The sequence below is a fragment of the Tympanuchus pallidicinctus genome, unplaced genomic scaffold, assembly GCF_026119805.1.
Source record: "Tympanuchus pallidicinctus isolate F22 unplaced genomic scaffold, pur_lepc_1.0 scaffold8, whole genome shotgun sequence".
Classification (NCBI taxonomy): domain Eukaryota; kingdom Metazoa; phylum Chordata; class Aves; order Galliformes; family Phasianidae; genus Tympanuchus; species Tympanuchus pallidicinctus.
In genome coordinates, this window is record NW_026294802.1 from 45,193,617 (window position 1) to 45,210,696 (window position 17,080).

Here is a 17,080-nt window from a genome sequence, read left to right on the forward strand (position 1 = left end):
GTTATAAACATCTGGCTAATCTCTATATCATCTTGTATTAATGGCACATCAGCAGTGTAAGTGTGTAATTTTGGCAAGGAGTTGTACTATGACAGGATATTCAGAGGACTTATTTGTGCTTGGCCTTTGTGTGGGGTGAGGATGATGCTGGAATGCATCCATCAGGAATATTCCAGTTGAAGACCCTACTTTTGTGGCATGGGTTTTTGGTTTTGTGTTTTGTTTTTTTTTTTTGTGTCGGTGGTTTTTTTGGTTTGTTTTCTTTTGTTTTTTGCATCTTAAGATTCTCTCTTATATGAAGCCATACTATATATACTGATTTGTATATATGTGATTTTGGAAGATATCTATGAATAATAGAGAGATGCATCAGGCACTGGCCAAGGTAGCCAGGTCTGAGACAAGGCAAAGAAAACCTGCTCAATACTGCTTACTTGTTATCTGATACATACAAGTATCAATTTTTTTTGAACATGGCATATCTTTCTTTGGATTCTTTTTCTTTTCTTTTTTTTTTTTTTTTTTTTTTTTTTTTTCCTGAAGCAATGAGGTACTCCTGGTTTTCTTGTTTGTGTTTGCATGCATATCATGTATTGAGTCATGACTGACTTTTTTCATTTCATTTTTTCTTCCCTGGATTTTGATGTTGCCTTGCTTTGTAGCCCTTCCCCATGTAGGTGAGAAGACAGGGCTTTAATTCTGAATGAGCCCATCTATTTTGGGATTACTTCAGAAGTAAATGACTAGGGATTCACAGCAATGCTTCTTCCACTGCGTATCATCTTAATCATGTGCAGACCAGGTCTGTCTTCCAGAATGAATGAGGAAGAGGTAGTAAACTAATTAAGACTGGATTTGTCTCATTTCTGATTGAATTCTAATTTAATTATATAAGAGCTGCAGTATTAACTCAGTATTAACACTGGATTCTTTCTTGGTAGTTTACCTTTGTGAGTGACCTAACTTGGAAGAGTGCTCAGAATTTGTGCTTTGTTACATGTTAAGAGTTTTGATACTGACAGTAAGAAATTAGAAATAAAGTAACTCTGAGATGTATTAAATTAAGTTTCTGAGTTATCAGACTTGATGAAGGCAGTGAGCAAGATTTCTTTCTTTCTTTGAATAAAGGCTGAATCCAGGATACAGGAGAGGAACAGGGAGTAGAAAAGGGTTGTGAGAAATTAAGAATATGTGTGTAGTCATGATGTTTACGTGGTCTGTGCTTGCTTAAATTCATTCAAATGTATGTTAAATGAAAAATCTTCCAAAACCCAAACCTGATGAGGAGAACAAGCATCAAAAATGATGATTGGTATGAGAAATATATTGTGTCAAGTCTTCTTTGGCAGAGCACTCTTTTTTTTTTTTCTTTTAAATCTCTGTGGCTGCTTTTTGATATACATTTGCATAAATTGTGCTCATCTGGTTGTGGAGTGAGGTAGTTCAGGGGGCTAATGAGAAAATCATTCACCTGTTTATGAAGGGTTATTAGGATGGCAGTTACCGTTTGGCAAGGATAATTTCCCAAAAAACTTTTGCAGGTAAAGCTACTGTACAGAATATATCGAAGGTGCCAAATGTTAAATACCACGAGTTGAATAATTAATGCTGGAGTGACAATGATGAGAGATGGGGTAGCATTATTTCCTTGTATATAGCTCAGTCTGCTCTTTTGTAAATAACAGTATCATTATAAATGAGTGCGAAGAATTTTACTCAAAGGGTTGGGATTTTTGTGTTTTGTTTTTATTTATTTTTTAAAAATAATCAGCTTTAAAAAAGCAACATAGATTTCAGATTTTCTTCTCCCTGATCTGCTTCTCAATCTTACCTCAAAAAAATCCTGAAATTTCAACAATGTGGTGGATGCAAGTTCTGTGGTTATAAGTCCTGATTCACAAAGGATGCATGTGTGGTATCCTCTTCATTAAACACATTGCTGTTCTGCTCTTCAGACAACCTTCAGATAAGCAAATGGGTTAGCCCTGTGCTTTTAGTGCAGCATTTTGTGAAAATAAATTACTGATTTATGTTTTTCTGAAGTGTAACATATATAAGCTTTAATATATATATATATTAAATATATTAATATATATATAAATATATTTAAAATATATATATATCTTAATACTGTTTTTTTTCTTTTTTCCCATCTTTGCAGTGTCTGCAGGAGTTCAAGCCCCATCTTCCTTCCATCATACAAATGTTATGAGCACATTTTGCAGAGATCTGTATAACTGCAAAATCTCAAAGGTATGTGGTGTTAAAGGAGTCAAGACAGAAGAAGGATAAAGAAGGAAGAAATTAGGTTTCCCTGTCAATTCTGCCTCTCCAAGAATTGTTTAACATATTGTTCTGGTTGCAAGTGACAGGCTACAAACCTTTCTGTAGGCGACTCCAAGCTGTAGTTCATCCAAATGCTTAAATGAAATAAGGTAAGGGCCTTTGCATAGCAGCTGTACAGCTTAAAGACCACTCTGTCAAATGGTCTTCAGTACTATCTATAGATAACATTCCACAGGACTGCTTAGTAGATGCAAGTTACAGAGCTATTAGCGAGCAGTGATGTAGCTTGAGTTCTGGTGGAACTCAGATGATAAAAGGGCTCAGTCTTTATCAGTACCGCAAGAGGCACTGACAGAGAGTGCAGTCTGTTTTGAAACTCATCTCAGAGAAGGCTGTTGTTTTGGATCACCTTGAACTATTCTGGAGAAATAAAGGGTCACCTTATCAATTTTATAAAGAACCACTTTCTTTACAGGGAAGAGAAGGATGATGCATATAGAACGTTTGTGCGGCCAGAAGAAACAAAACAAACTTTGTTTCTATAGAAGTTAGTGAATGTAGATGAACACCTATATTATTTCATCTTAACCCTTTGTCAAAACATGTCCAGAAGAATTAAAAAGGAAAAGGCATGCTGCTGCTTAGCCAAAGAACAAAGAAGATATTCATTAATCCTCTAGTGGTAAAAAGGCTCTAGACTTCTCTTCCATATTCAAAGCTAAAAAGTTTCATTCTTATTTTGGAATTGTCAGCTAGGGCTTTTGACCATAAATCCCACTCAATCTTGTACAAAACAGAAATAAGTCTTTCTGCCAAAGTATTGATGATATCTAGCGGATGGATCAGTGGTACATAGGGTACATGGATTTGTCTTTCAGTTGAGTAGTTCCCAAGGATCAGCTAACAGATGCAGGGAAACTATACCACTTCATAGACTGAGGGCAAATGTGGGTTTCTCAGCTTGTTGCTGTAATGTGTTGAACCCAGTAGGGTTGAGCATCCTATCCACAGTGCATGCTATCCTGGCTTATGAGGTTTGGGAACAACCTTTCTCTTGAGAACATCTGGCCCTGCACAGTCATGCTCCTTGAGTAATCTGTCAGTGCACAACTGATGAGGTAAGTGAAATGGAAAAGGATGTCCCTGCAGGATGTGAGGAACCATAGTAACGTTGTATATTACTAGACAGTATTCCAGGGAGAATATTAATTATGCATTGGTGAGTGTGAAGAAGTAAACCACACAGTAGGGAAGCCACTTTTTGTGGATTGTCTAGTTTGCAGAATTGTTCAGAGCTGTTGCAAGTCTTAGAAAGGTTAGGCAGAATTGTCATGATAGGATGAAGACCCACAAATGTATGTTATGGCAGTCCAAAACCTGTATTTCAAGATTCTTGCAGGTTCAAAAGAATGTATGGAGTGGGATCCGGCTCTTTCTTTTCATTTTGGCAGCCTGCTGTTCATACAGGGAGAGGAGAATAGAGTAGAGTTCCACGAGTGAAGAATAGTAGCACTGCCAAAATTTAAGTGCAGCAGCAAGTTGGTCTCTTTTAATCTGGAACAAAGATGTTACTCTGCAGGTGATATACTTGAGCTGTGTAGCAACGTCTCAAAACTTCATTCTGCAAGGGAAGAGGATTCCAAAGCGGATGAGCAGCCTTAATGTTTATGTGATTCTTTCATCCTTTCAAGTATTTCTCTTGAGAATTTGTTAACAAGCACAGGTGAAAACTGGTAAGCAGGAGATATCCCATCTATAAAGATCTTTCTTGCAGAGTGAGTCAGTATTGGCAACTTGAATCAAAACTTGATGCTGCCAAGCAAGGGTGTGAAGATTGTGATGAAGTGGGATCAAAACCACACACTCACTGAGCTAGTGCCAAAAAAAACCCACCAAAACTGTGAGGGTCTCTGCTGCTCTCTGAACTTTTTCTTTTTGCTTGAAATTATGCGGCATCCCATTAGAGTTGTTGCCTCCTTTTCCAAAAATGGAATGAGTACTATTTTGAGGCGCTACATCTCACTAGTGAGATGAAATAGGCAAGGAAACAAATCTTTGAGATTATGGAAGTGCGTGTTCAGGTCTTGTCAAATATACCAGATAATACCATGCACTGTTGCATTTTGAAAGAATGAGCTAACCTACTGGTATCTAACGTTGAGGATCCTGATCTGGTAGGCTACAACGTCAGTGAGAGGTGGTTCATGTCAGGCCTGTTAGGATCTTTGTGCTGTTGCTGTGAAGCAGTGTATCAAGATTATGTGCATTCTGTGTCAGAGCCTAGGTGGTCTGTAGGAGAAGTCCTTATACCTCACTCATTCCTGAGGATAATCGAGGGTATCAAGAGCAGCGATGAACCCTGCCCGTAAGTTATTAATTTGAAGTGGAGTCACCATCTTCAGCACAGGCACCAGGAAATGAAGTTCAGCAGTCTTTTGAAACTGCAGAGAATCTAAGGATCCTGGAGGCCTTTCTGTATTATGCTAAAGTAAATTAGAAGACTCCCATTTCAGATCTGGAGATAGGAGATCAGGTCCTGGCACTGTAACACATCATTCTGATCGATTCAGGCTGTGGTATAACTCCTTGGTCAATAGGTTATGGCAATCAATGATGTTGCCTCTATAATGAAATGATTTTGGAAGTGCTGCTTCCTGGTTTTATCAGCATGAAGTTTCAGACATGACACATCATGGTTACCAAACATGCCCTACGTACAGGGCAGGGAGAGCTGGAAGATGAATCTCAAGAAAGTCACATAAGTAGAATGCTGGAGAATAAAGCATAAGATCAGACAGCAAAAAGATAGTTAAATGGAACAAATACATATATGGAGCGCTGTCTTACTGAAGGGCTGTGCAGCTATGGAATGCTGTAATATACCTGGCAGAAAAAAGAAGCTGGAAGAGTGCCAGACTGACTTATGCATCCATCAGACATGGGAAGAGTATGGATGCCATCAAGCTCTGTGGAAAGCTTGTCTCCAGTTGTAAAGCATTTGTACAGCTGCAGGACAGATACACATGGATTATCACTTAAAAGATGGAAAAAAACATGTTTTCTATCATAGATGGAGTTTTATTATACTTATTATTAGCTTCGTGACAGTATTTATCATTTCTAGTTATTTTTTACAACTAGACCATGCACTAACATACACGATTTAGAGTGCTGCTTCCTATTTACTATTGCAGGCTGAATTCCAGTGCAACTTCATTCATTTCAACTGATCTGCTGTAAAATTTCTGAGACTGATGGTATGCTTGGTCATATAAGTGATAAAACCAGAGAGCAATTCCTTAAAAGCAGCACACAACCAGATGACCTATACAGTTTATCCAATCTTTATGTATTTTTTTTGAGAAATTGAGATTGCTGAGTCAGTTTGATTGTAAAAACTTTATCTAGGTTGAGTGCAACACTCAAATGTTGGCTATTGTAAGCTCCTGCTTTGCTAGAAATCAGCCCAGTGGATGGTACCTGATAAGGAAAATGAGTTGGAAGCTACTGATGCTACCTGTTGTACAGAATTTTCTGAAATAAGTGACTTAAGCTCTCTGGATATTGATTGACTTTCCACAACTAAGTAATGATAGGTGTATCTATTTCTGATCTTTTAGGCACAAATTTACTGTTAGAGTGACTGCTGCTGGGAGCAGGCAAACAGCAGTGGTAGAAACAGGGTGAGAAAGAATTGGAAGGTTGTTCTGAAGTGATGGTCGCTACAGAGGGGCAGCAAAGACCGTACCCATTCTTTGCTGCTTTCGTTCCTACTGCATACAGGACCCGTTCTATGAAACATTAGTGCTGGTCCTAGCCTGGCTGGCTCAAAAGGGGTTCTTTGAGTGCGTGGGTGCAGCTGTCCTATCGACACCCACAGGAAAATCCTTCACATATCCAATAGGGCTATAATGTCTTTCCTAAAAACGATACATAATAAGAAAGGGCAGCCTTTGCAGGGAGAACTACAGCTGACACAACTGTGCTCGGCCAAAATGTAAGGTTGTTATCGTTACCCAAAAGAGTAAGTATGACCCAGAGACCCTGGGAGAGCAAACTGAAACGAATTTTCTAAGCTCTAGCTTGAACTTTGCCCAAAGAAATAATAAATACCGATCACTCGTAGCTCGGAGACCTGGTTTTGCAGCCCTGACCTCTGCCTGCTTCTCCCTTTTTTCTCCGTTTGCTGCCGTTTAAATTCCCCTGCGTTGAGATACTTAAACGCGCGCCGAGGCGCTCTGGTGCCGCCAGCGCGAGTGCTGCCCGCAGCTCCGGGCCGTGCCTCGCCGACCCGTCCCCTGCGGCGCAGCGCCGCCGCTTCCCGCCCCGTGCCGCCCGATGCCTCCACCAGGCCCCGCGCTGCGCTCCGCCATGGAGGGGCGGGGACGGGGGGAGCGGCGGCACAGGCCCCGCCTGGTGGCAGCAGCGGCGGCGGCAGCGGCGGGGCTGGGCGGTGCCTGGCGCCCTCACGTCCCTTCCCTCTCCCTCCCCCCCCCGTCGGCGCAGCGCTGTGGTGAAGCCGCATTGTTTGTGCCGAGGGGGGAGGGGAGCTGCCGAGCCCGGGGAGCCGAGCGCCGAGCCCGCAGCCGGACCGCGACCTGCGCCGCGCCTCACGAATGCGCTGTGCCCGGCGGCGGCAGCAGCCCCATACCCAGCGCCGGGTACCCGCCGCCGCGGGCAGCGCGGCCCCTTCAGCGCCCGCTCGCCCGCCCGCGACCGCCGGACGCGGGAGCAGGCGGCAGCAGCGCCGGCGGGACCGCCGCCATTAGACCGGCCGCAGCGTCGGGCGCAGAGGCGGAGCGGGAGGTCTGTCAGCCGCGCTCCGCGGCTCCCACAACGTGAGTGAAGCCGGGCGGGCGGCGTGGCGGCCGAGCCGGCCGGTCGGTCCGGAGGCGGGAGGGGAAAGGGAGAACGGGCGGCGAGGCCGGGCTCGGCGCGGGGGGACGGTGCGGAGGACGAGCGGCCGTGGGCGAGGCGGCGCGGGGGGAAGCGGAGCGCGGCGCTCTGGGGGAGGCGCCGCTGGAGCTGTTTTGTCAGCCGCCATATTGTGGGCCGAGTATTTTCGCGGAGGGGAGGGAGGCGACTGTTGGGAAGGGCTGAGATGATGGGCCCGGGCAGGAACCATCCTCCCGGGGGCCGGGAGGGGGGAACGCCGGGGCCAGGCAGGAACCATCGGGCGGAGGGGTGTGTGCGCGCTGCGGGCTCCCTGGGCGTGGGCAGGAAGTGCTCGCGCAGGAGCCGGCGGGGGCGGATCGTGGGCGTGGGCAGCCCCGCGCGGGTTGGCTGTGGGGCGGGCAGGGCCGGGCAGTTGCGGCTGTGGCGGGACGGCGGGCGGGATACGGGAGGCGCGCGGCCCGCGCTGCGTTCCCCGAGCCGAGCCGAGCCGCCGCGGACGCTAATTCTTTGTGTTCCCCTGAGGGCAGTGCTGCTGTCCTGCCGCTCTGCCCTGGGTGGTGGCTTTCCCGTATGCAGCAAGCGGTGTTTGCCTGTCCGGCCTCATTGTCTGGGACTAAAGAGCATTCCTGTGTCTTTCTCTTTATAATCGTCTGCATGAAAGTGTCTATTGAGAGCGGCATTCCCTTTTCCTTTGAGCAGGGGATGCGGGGACCCGAGGCAATTGTTTTGAAGAGGAGGAAGGTAACTGGGACAGAAATTGTGACAGGAATTTGTGATCAGAACTGTGTGCTGTTGTACTTTTCCTGTTGGCTTTAGCTCTCTTGCGTCTTAATAAAAAATATGTTGGCCTCCTGGTATGCATTCTGCACAGACAGCTGTCTGCGTGCACTCTTGTTGGTGAGGGGCAGTGCCGGTTGTGCCTCTGCCCAAGCAGCTGATGGAGCACTGAGAAGGGAGCTGCAAACTTCCCTGTTTGATCTGTGGTGTTCTGAAAGGCCGAAAAGTGCTAACAAGAATCGCCTCCTTTTGCTGAAGGTGTGATATCGTCAGTATAGAATGGAGCTGATGTCATAGTCCAGCATTCTTCAAACTTCTATGCATGGTCTTCATTCCTGCGGGCCTGCAGGATGTTGGAGACGCCTGCAGGATGTTGGAGACGGAAGAAAGGTGTCTGCTAATTAACAAGGAAAAGCAAAGTAATTGCTGATCATGAATTCTATATGCAGAAATGCAGTCATCCTTCAGAATATTCATAGGACACTTGCTGATACTTTTCTTTGGGGGAGGATGAAAGATAAAAAGCTGCCACTTCTTTGGCTTCTGGGACATGAAGTTATTAATGCTTAAGTTTTTATGAAATCAAGCCAGATTACTACTGGTTCCAATTCTGTGTTTGCTCTGTTACAGTTTGTGTGGTATCCGTACTCCCAGGAAATTATCATCTGCTTTGTGATTTAGTTTTATTTATAGACAAGTATTACAAGGAAGATGCTTAGATGATGGCTCAATCATTTTTTTTAGCATTCTGATTCATACAGTTTGACATTTATGACAGTAATCCTAAGCAAGAATGTGCTTTAAAATATTTTCTTCCTATTCTTTTTGCCTTCTTGCAGTCGTGCTTAAGAATTTCAAGGAGAGGCAGAGAGCATGGAAATCTAGTTTTCCACTCCTTCCCTTACTTCTGGGCTAGGCTTGATAATTAAATGTGGGCAAACAAGCACAGATTTTCATTTCTGAAGGCTACTTTCCATCTCTCTCAGTAATTAGTTCAAAACTGCCCTCATGGACATCTTGGCTGGTTGTGTGTCTGTTCATGGTTGTAGGGTGAGATACTCAAAAAGAAAACACCTTTACATCTGGACAAAATTGAAGTTAAATGTGAGGTAAACACAATTTAAATTTATTTGGGTTTTTTGGTTTGTTTGTTTTTTGTTGGCTAAATGCGATACCTTTACCAAAATATGCCATAAAATGCAACCACACTGTCATGAGTGGGTTGCTGTACATTTACACGTCAGTGTGTTTGAGCTGAAAAATCTTCATTCATGCTGATAAACAAATGCGAATCACTGTTATCTTTCCCCTCTGCATTACAACATCTGTTGTGAAACTGTGGAAACTAACTTCTAATTTCAGATAAACTGTTGTTTCTGGTTTTTGAACCTTGTATAATAGTGTTAGCGGATTAAACTTTTTCTGCAGTTAAAAAACAATCTAACTTATGTTTTTGAACAGAAGTAAGCTATTATTTCTTTCATGCTTGTTTGAAGAGGTGGTAGAATCTTTTTTTATTAATCTCTTGTTTATAAAAATGATAAGAAAAAACGTGATGATTAAGCACTGGCTTTTGAGCTCATGCTGTAAAAGTAAGTACTGAGAATTAGGAGATACATATACAGAAGTCAGATCTGTGAGGAAGGTACTTAACTCACACGTGAATAGCAGGGAGCATAGATTCATTTTTTAAATTTCTTCTTGGGAAAAGAAGATTGGTTTGAGAGCAGATAAGACTCTCTGAAGGGCTACTTTTAATGCTAGCTGCCTGCATTACCTTGCCCTCCATTAAAAGAAGTTCCTTCAGCACTACGAGAGTAGACTTGTTGAAAGTGGCATCACAGACTGACAAAAAAAAAAGTATTTTGCGTGTCAACCATTCTGATCTTTGCTGTTTTCTTCGTGAAGTAATTATACTGCTCTGACAATAATCATGCTTTGAGCTCTTTTGACATGTTAATGTGAGTAGAATTATTTTAACTAATAGAAGAATGAAGTGCAGAATTTCTGATTGACAAGAATTAAAATGGTGAGGCTGTAATAATAGTTTAAGCAGTTAATTAAAAATCAATGGTTTTTTTATTACTGATTTATCAGAGAGAGAAAAGGAAAAAGATAGAAGAACCTTGTAGGCTTGAAATTAATAGTTCTGTAATATTTTTTCAAACTTCATAGAAAAAGAAATGTCTGAAAGGGTGTAAGCATGGAAGCTCTCAGTTAGGATCTTTGTAATCAAATTGAATTCCTGTCCTAGTTACGGTGTTTCATAGGGAGGAAACTAGCTAGGTTTTTTGGTATGGTGAGTGTAACAGAGGCTGACCTTACTCCAATAGGTGTCTTGAAACTAGAACGCTTTGTCAATTTAATTGTATAAAGAGCTTGGATTTTGATTGAAAGACTGGAATTTATTTGCCTACTCTTCTTACTATGAGGAAAACTATGAGAATGAGTTGAGGGATGAGGGTGTGTATCTGTGTACATGCACACACAGCTGCACATTTTGTATGTTTTCAGTACAAATCAAATTTTCTTTACAAGTTGAGTATTTCCTAACTGTGGTCCATATTTCACAATGTTTTTATTATGAGCTGAATTCTGTTCTTGTCATTCTGTGCATATCACTATATTTGAAAGTTTTGACACTGAATGGGATTCAGCTTACTAACGTGGGAGTTAAATAAAATAATAAAATGTACATTGATTATAACTTTCTGGATATGTAGATGTTGTAATTCTTAAATACAGAAATCGTTTCTGTGGATATGTAATTAGGTAAAGAACTGTAGACTCAAAAGAATTTTAGTTTAGAAAAGCTTTGTCAACTTTGGAGGTGTGCATGTTTTTCTATCTATGAGAATGGGGGTAATCAAGGAGTTGTTGTTATGATTTTCGAATTGCATGGGATAAAGTTGTAGGGAAGACTTACTTTTCTTCCAGAATTATGTCAGTTCTTTTGGAGGTGAGATCTGGAGGAAAAAAATTTCAGGCTGTTGAGAAAAACTGCACATACGCAGTGTATTATAGTGTATTATACTTTAATACTGTATTAAAGATTTTCCTACAGTGTAACAGTTATCATTTTTATCTTAGCATTTTTTATTATTGTCTTATCAAGAGTTGTTACAGTTAGCTCTTCTGAAGCACTTTTATATTATGTACTGTGTATAGCTGTGCTTGCTTAGATAAGCCGGGTCTTTTATATTTTATTTTATTTCCTTTTCCGAAAGGCTGGACAGGTCATTTGGGGGCCACAGAACTGAAGTTCCTTCTTGCTATAAAAAAAACTAATCTTACATAAATTTTCAGAGTTTATAATTTTAATTGTTACTCTCGTTTTAGGGAAACATTACCAAATGAGGAGGAAAGGAAGATGTCATCGAGTATCGGCAACAAGGCATTCCTCTTCCCCATGCAGTATTAAGCACTCCCCTACACGAGAAACCTTGACGTACGCTCAAGCTCAAAGAATGGTTGAAATAGAAATTGAAGGTCGCCTACATAGGATCAGTATCTTTGATCCTTTAGAGATTATATTAGAAGATGATCTTACAGCCCAGGAAATGAGTGAATGCAACAGCAATAAGGAAAATAGTGAAAGACCACCAGTTTGTCTAAGAAGCAAACGGCATAAAAACAACAAAGTGAAAAAGAAAAATGAAGCTCTTCCTAGCTCACATGGCATACCTGCTACAACAGCTCCTCTTCCAGAACCAAAAGTACGGATTGTTGAGTACAGTCCCCCTTCAGCTCCTCGGAGACCTCCGGTTTATTATAAGTTCATTGAGAAGTCAGCAGAAGAACTTGATAATGAAGTCGAGTATGACATGGATGAGGAAGATTATGCGTGGTTAGAAATAATTAACGAAAAGCGGAAAAGCGATGGAGTGTCGGTTGTTTCCCAGAACATGTTTGAATTCCTCATGGATAGGTTTGAGAAAGAGTCCTATTGTGAGAACCAAAAACAGGGTGATCATCAGTCTTTAATTGATGAAGACGCGGTATGTTGTATATGCATGGATGGTGAATGTCAGAACAGCAATGTAATCCTGTTTTGTGATATGTGTAATTTAGCAGTACATCAGGAATGCTATGGGGTGCCATATATACCCGAGGGCCAATGGCTCTGCAGACACTGTCTGCAGTCCCGTTCTCGGCCTGTAGACTGTGTGCTGTGCCCAAACAAGGGAGGTGCCTTTAAAAAGACTGATGATGATCGTTGGGGACATGTTGTGTGTGCTTTGTGGATTCCAGAGGTTGGATTTGCCAATACAGTTTTTATTGAGCCAATTGACGGTGTCAGGAACATTCCCCCAGCCAGATGGAAGTTAACGTGCTACCTCTGTAAACAGAAAGGTGTTGGTGCCTGCATCCAGTGCCACAAAGCAAACTGCTACACTGCATTCCATGTGACATGTGCTCAAAAGGCTGGTCTGTATATGAAAATGGAACCTGTGAAAGAACTGACTGGCAGTGGGACAACGTTCTCTGTAAAAAAGACTGCCTACTGTGATGTACATACTCCGCCAGGTTGCATACGGAGACCTCTAAATATTTATGGAGAAGCTGAAATCAAAAACGGTGTTTGTAGAAAGGAGGGATCAGTCAGAACTGCTAGGTCTACATCAAAAGTCAGAAAAAAGACAAAAAAAGCCAAGAAAACAGTTGTTGAACCCTGTACAGTTATGCCAACCGTATCTGCTCCTTATATTCCCCCCCAGAGGTAAGCAAACCATCCAAGTTAGAGAAAGCTTTACTTAATTTATCTGTTTAATTTTATGCTGTTGCTTTTAGATGGAGGCTTAAAAGTTTTTTGTCCGTTTCTGTTATGTCTTAAAGATCATGCTCAGAAGATTAATGTAAATTATGTATGTTGCACTTCAGCAGTAATATGTTAAAAATGTCATAACTTCTTTAGAGGAGTTAGTAAGAGTCCTGTCTTTTTCTTTTTCTTTTTCTTTTTTTTTTTTTTGGTCAGACCAAATCATGTTGTTTGTTCTCTTGTTGTCTGCTGTACTTTTGAAAATTAACCACAGAATTCAAAATAGCATATGTACTTGACCTTTATTTTAAAAAGCCAGGCTCAAAGTTAACTGTTTTACAAGCTGGTAATCTGAACTTCTATTCCTAACTAAAGAGTTCCAAAATGAAAAACAGGTTTGCATGTATAGGATTTTTATACTGTTTTTAGTTCGTCTAACTTAAATATAAGCATGTACTGTATGATCTATGCAGGTACAAAAAGTCTTCCAACAGGTATTTTCCTTGTGTTACAAAATAATTTCTCAGGAAGTTTTTCCTATATCTTCTTTTACTTTTTGCAAATGCAGTAGCGTTTATGAAGAGTTGTGTGAATTTGGTACCCATCATACTTCAGCTAATGCAGTCTCAGTTGTGTAACCCAACATGAATGTTCTCTCCCACACAATTATGCTAGCAGATCTGTAGTCCCATAACATTGGTACAGTTTTTCTCATTGAACAAAAACTAATGTGTGTGCAAAAGAGTTCTAATCTTAACACCATGTGTTTGCTTATGAATTTATCCTTTGTAAGAACTTCTGCTGATTCTTTTATTAGCGTATCACAGTTTTCGCAGAAGCTGTTACTTAAGTGCAAGATGTAAACATTGAAGCTGAAGGATGCCCTTTACATTTAACATGCCATATTTTTATATTTTAGCAGTGATGATCAGGGGGCTGGCAGATGGCTCTAGATCTGGTGAGGCTAGTGAAGTGATGCTTGAATGAAAAAGCAGGGATGTTATAAAGTCTGTTTTCATATGTAATTAACAGAATTGGAAAATAATGGTGGCTTTGGAATGCTTTTTATTTCAGGAGTTAAAGATTTTTTAAATGAATTTTGGTTAAATTAGCTACATTGTAGTTTGAAAGAGCAGTGTTGTCTCACTTCAGATTTCTGTCACTTAAACTGAGTTATAATGCATTTCAGCAGTGGAAATATATATTTATGGGATTTGAGCAATGGAATAAAGCTCTGGGTTAGAAAAACAAGGTTTTGGCTCTGCTGAGCGTTTCAAACATAATGTGCTGAGAAGCGTTAAATTGGACTATTGGGACTAAAACCAAGTTTGTCTTTATTATTTGTTTTGTTTTCAGCATCTACTACAGCATTATATTTGTTTAACCCTTGAATTAAGTTCTTACTGAATTTAATACATAGTACATAAAAAGTTTCTCAGTAGAGGCACCAGTTCCATGTGCGGGTTAATCATGTGTGAGGCTCTTAAGATACTATGAATAAACCATGCTTTTTGAAAGGTGGCTGCCAAGTGTCAGGTAGTGAACTTTTAAAAACTAGTTAAATTAATCTAAACAGTGCTTTGAGATGGCAGTCCTTTCCTGTAATAAGAATTACTGATGTATGTAGGTACTTACTGACTAATTTTGTCAGCCTTTCGCTCCCGTGTGATCACATTATCAGATGATTGCACTGTTCTGTGTCGTGGCTTACTTGGTAACATTGAATTATTTTTCTTAAGTGATGTGCCAGTGAAGGGCTTAAGTTGACAGTTAGCAATAGGTATTGTTGTTGGAACTAATACTGTTGTCCCTGGGAGAAAGTTTATAGAAATGATTTGCCTTTAACTGAATGAAGACCATCCTGATTGATTTGTATTTATGTCTACTTGCCAAAAGAAAAAACATGGATTAAATGAGAGTTGAGAATTGGAATGTGTATTCTTAATTGTAGCTTTGGCAATTCTTCCCACAGATAACTTTTGTTAAAGTCAGACCCTGACACGGAAAGGATGCCATCATCAGAATTTTTTAACAGTGTTTTTGGTTGCCAGGAACAGGTATACAAAGACGGTTGATTTCTAGATTTCTTTCTGCTGAGAGATTCCGTGTATGTTCAGATTCATGTTACTGCATACATGGATATTTGTTGAGATAATACATTTTAATGCTACTTTATATCATAAATGTAAAACAAAAAAAAACCCCACCCATAGTTTAGAACTGCTTTAGTTTTTAACGTTGTTATAAATTTTATTGTCGTCATGCAAGAAGACTCTTAAATATTCCTTTTGATAAGAATAAACTTAGTCCTAGAAAACTAATATCTAAATTAAAAGCGAAATAGAAATGGGCACATGAGAAGGTAAAGTTTTCTTTTCCCAACCCTCAGTCGTCCAATTTTTTGTTCTTTTTTTGTTGTTTAGAAAAGCTGTGTTTTTGATGTGGAATAGTTAATACTAATTCATACTAATAATGAATTATGTGGAACATTTTGCATCTGTCTTCATTTAAATTGTACCTTTAATCTATTCTTAAATACATGGATTTTTGTTCTCTTTCCTTGGAGTTGGAATGTGATTTGCCTTTCCAGAAAACTTTCAAGAAGAGCAACTGAACTATTCACATTTAGAGAAGAAACGCATATGCTCCAACTGTAAACACTGGTGCTTTTTCTTTTTCCTTAAAAAAATTGAAATGAACCTTGTTCTTTACATCTGTGAAGACTGAGGAAATGCCCGGGGAGGTGTTTGGTTTGGTTTACTTTCTTCTTCATTAATACCTACACTACATGTGTCCATGGCTGGTTTTTAGAGATGGTAGCTGCAGTACTACATAAATGCTAATTTGAACATACCTGCTTGGAGAAACTCCTCTTGCCATTTGTGTTTATTTGAATGCAGTAGGAATATATTTTGTTTCCTTATATGTATAAGGAATGTATGTCAAAAAATGAACATTTTACTAACACCATTTTAGTAATTCTGTTCTCTGAAATGCCTGTATTCATTTTAAGATACGTTAAAAATAATGTTGTAAAACAGTATCATCATTTCTACACAATTTTTTTGTAACTCATGAATTTCTGTATCTACTTCTCTGTTCCTTAGATTCTCCTGTGAGTGGCTTTGAGACCTGTATTCTTTCCAGTTACCATTGTTTCTTAGCAAATATCGTGCTTGAAACTGTTTGCTGTCAAATTATATAATTAATAGTAGGAGATGAATGTTTGCTTCCACTTCTTTATTTCTGTGCATCCATTTATTGTACCTCAGTTTTTCAGGATGTCTGTACTTGGGTGTCTGCTTCCAGAGATGTGGTGTGTCATGTTAGAGTGTTAAGGTGAATTCATTGCTTTCTGCTCAGTAAGTTGCTTAGCACTTGGAGTAAACCAGGGGAAATTTCCTGGGTGGATATGATTTGCATCTGGCCTTCTTGGCTGTGTAAGTGTTCTCCTTCTTCACTCAGAGATTCTATTCAATGCTTCTTTAAATATGAAGTATTGAATTGTCAGTTATGCTGTATGGTCAGTACTTGGCACACTGACACAGTAGTCAGAGTGCAGGGCCTCCTGCGGCCACCAGCTGATCAGTCTGGAAGCAGTGGCAGATTGGTTTTGCACCGAATGTGTGCAGGGCTCATATTCATTGGATGGTATGTGGTGGTTGAATTGCACGTAGTTGTATAAATATTTGAGTCTTTTTTTTTTTTTCTTCTAATTAAGTATGAAAAGTGTTTTCTTTATATTTCAGGTCTTAAAACTTCCAAAGTAGGAAATAGTGATACAGTTGAGTTGACAATCGAAGTCTTGCTTTATGTTTGAGTTGCCCAATGCTGGCTCTGTACTCCTTTTCTTGTGAATTGTTCCTCTGTTGTTGGCTATCTTTGTCCTTTATAATAGTTGCTTTACCCTGTGAATAAGTTACAGTTTTTCACAGCAAACATTACAGTGTTTCTCTTATTCTTCAGTGCTTGATTCTGTGGTACAAATACCATAATTTTGGTGTAGTCTCTTGATCTTGTGCTGTTAAAGAGGTGTCCAAGATGTGACTGTTTTATGCAAAACAAAGTCAGTATTAGTATTTGTGTCCTTGAAAAAATGTTGTATAACTAGAATTTTGTGGGCATATACCTGAGGGAAAAGTAAATAAAATACTTAATCTTCAGTATTTTGGAAACACGCACTGAGATCCTTTGTAATATTTATGTAGGTATTTTGTTAACTGGAAGCAGATACTTTCATTTTTAGTTTCTGTTTCTACATGATGTATATGTAGTGCCTGAAATTAAGAAAGCACTTGAAATGCTATATCAATGCAGAAACAATTTTGTTGTTGTTGTTGTTATTGTTTCATAATTTATCCA

At 40.2% G+C, this 17,080-nt stretch overlaps 1 protein-coding gene across 10 annotated transcripts in view; it reads left to right on the forward strand.

The window, feature by feature from the left end:
* The window catches only part of BRD1 (bromodomain containing 1), a 67,938-nt gene that overhangs the window by 3,490 nt on the left and 47,368 nt on the right, over window positions 1–17,080 (forward strand). For 8 of the 10 annotated variants that reach the window (XR_008202803.1, XM_052668803.1, XM_052668802.1 and 5 more), the window contains 2 exons: window positions 2,162–2,253; window positions 11,299–12,679. Coding sequence is in view for 9 of the 10 variants with exons in the window: in XM_052668803.1 (XP_052524763.1) it covers window positions 11,313–12,679 (1,367 nt within the window). In the remaining variant the exon portion in view is untranslated. Of the gene's footprint in view, window positions 1–2,161; window positions 2,254–6,982; window positions 7,125–7,659; window positions 7,924–11,298; window positions 12,680–17,080 lie in introns of those variants that run through there. The other 2 variants (XM_052668806.1, XM_052668807.1) reach the window with 2 other exon arrangements.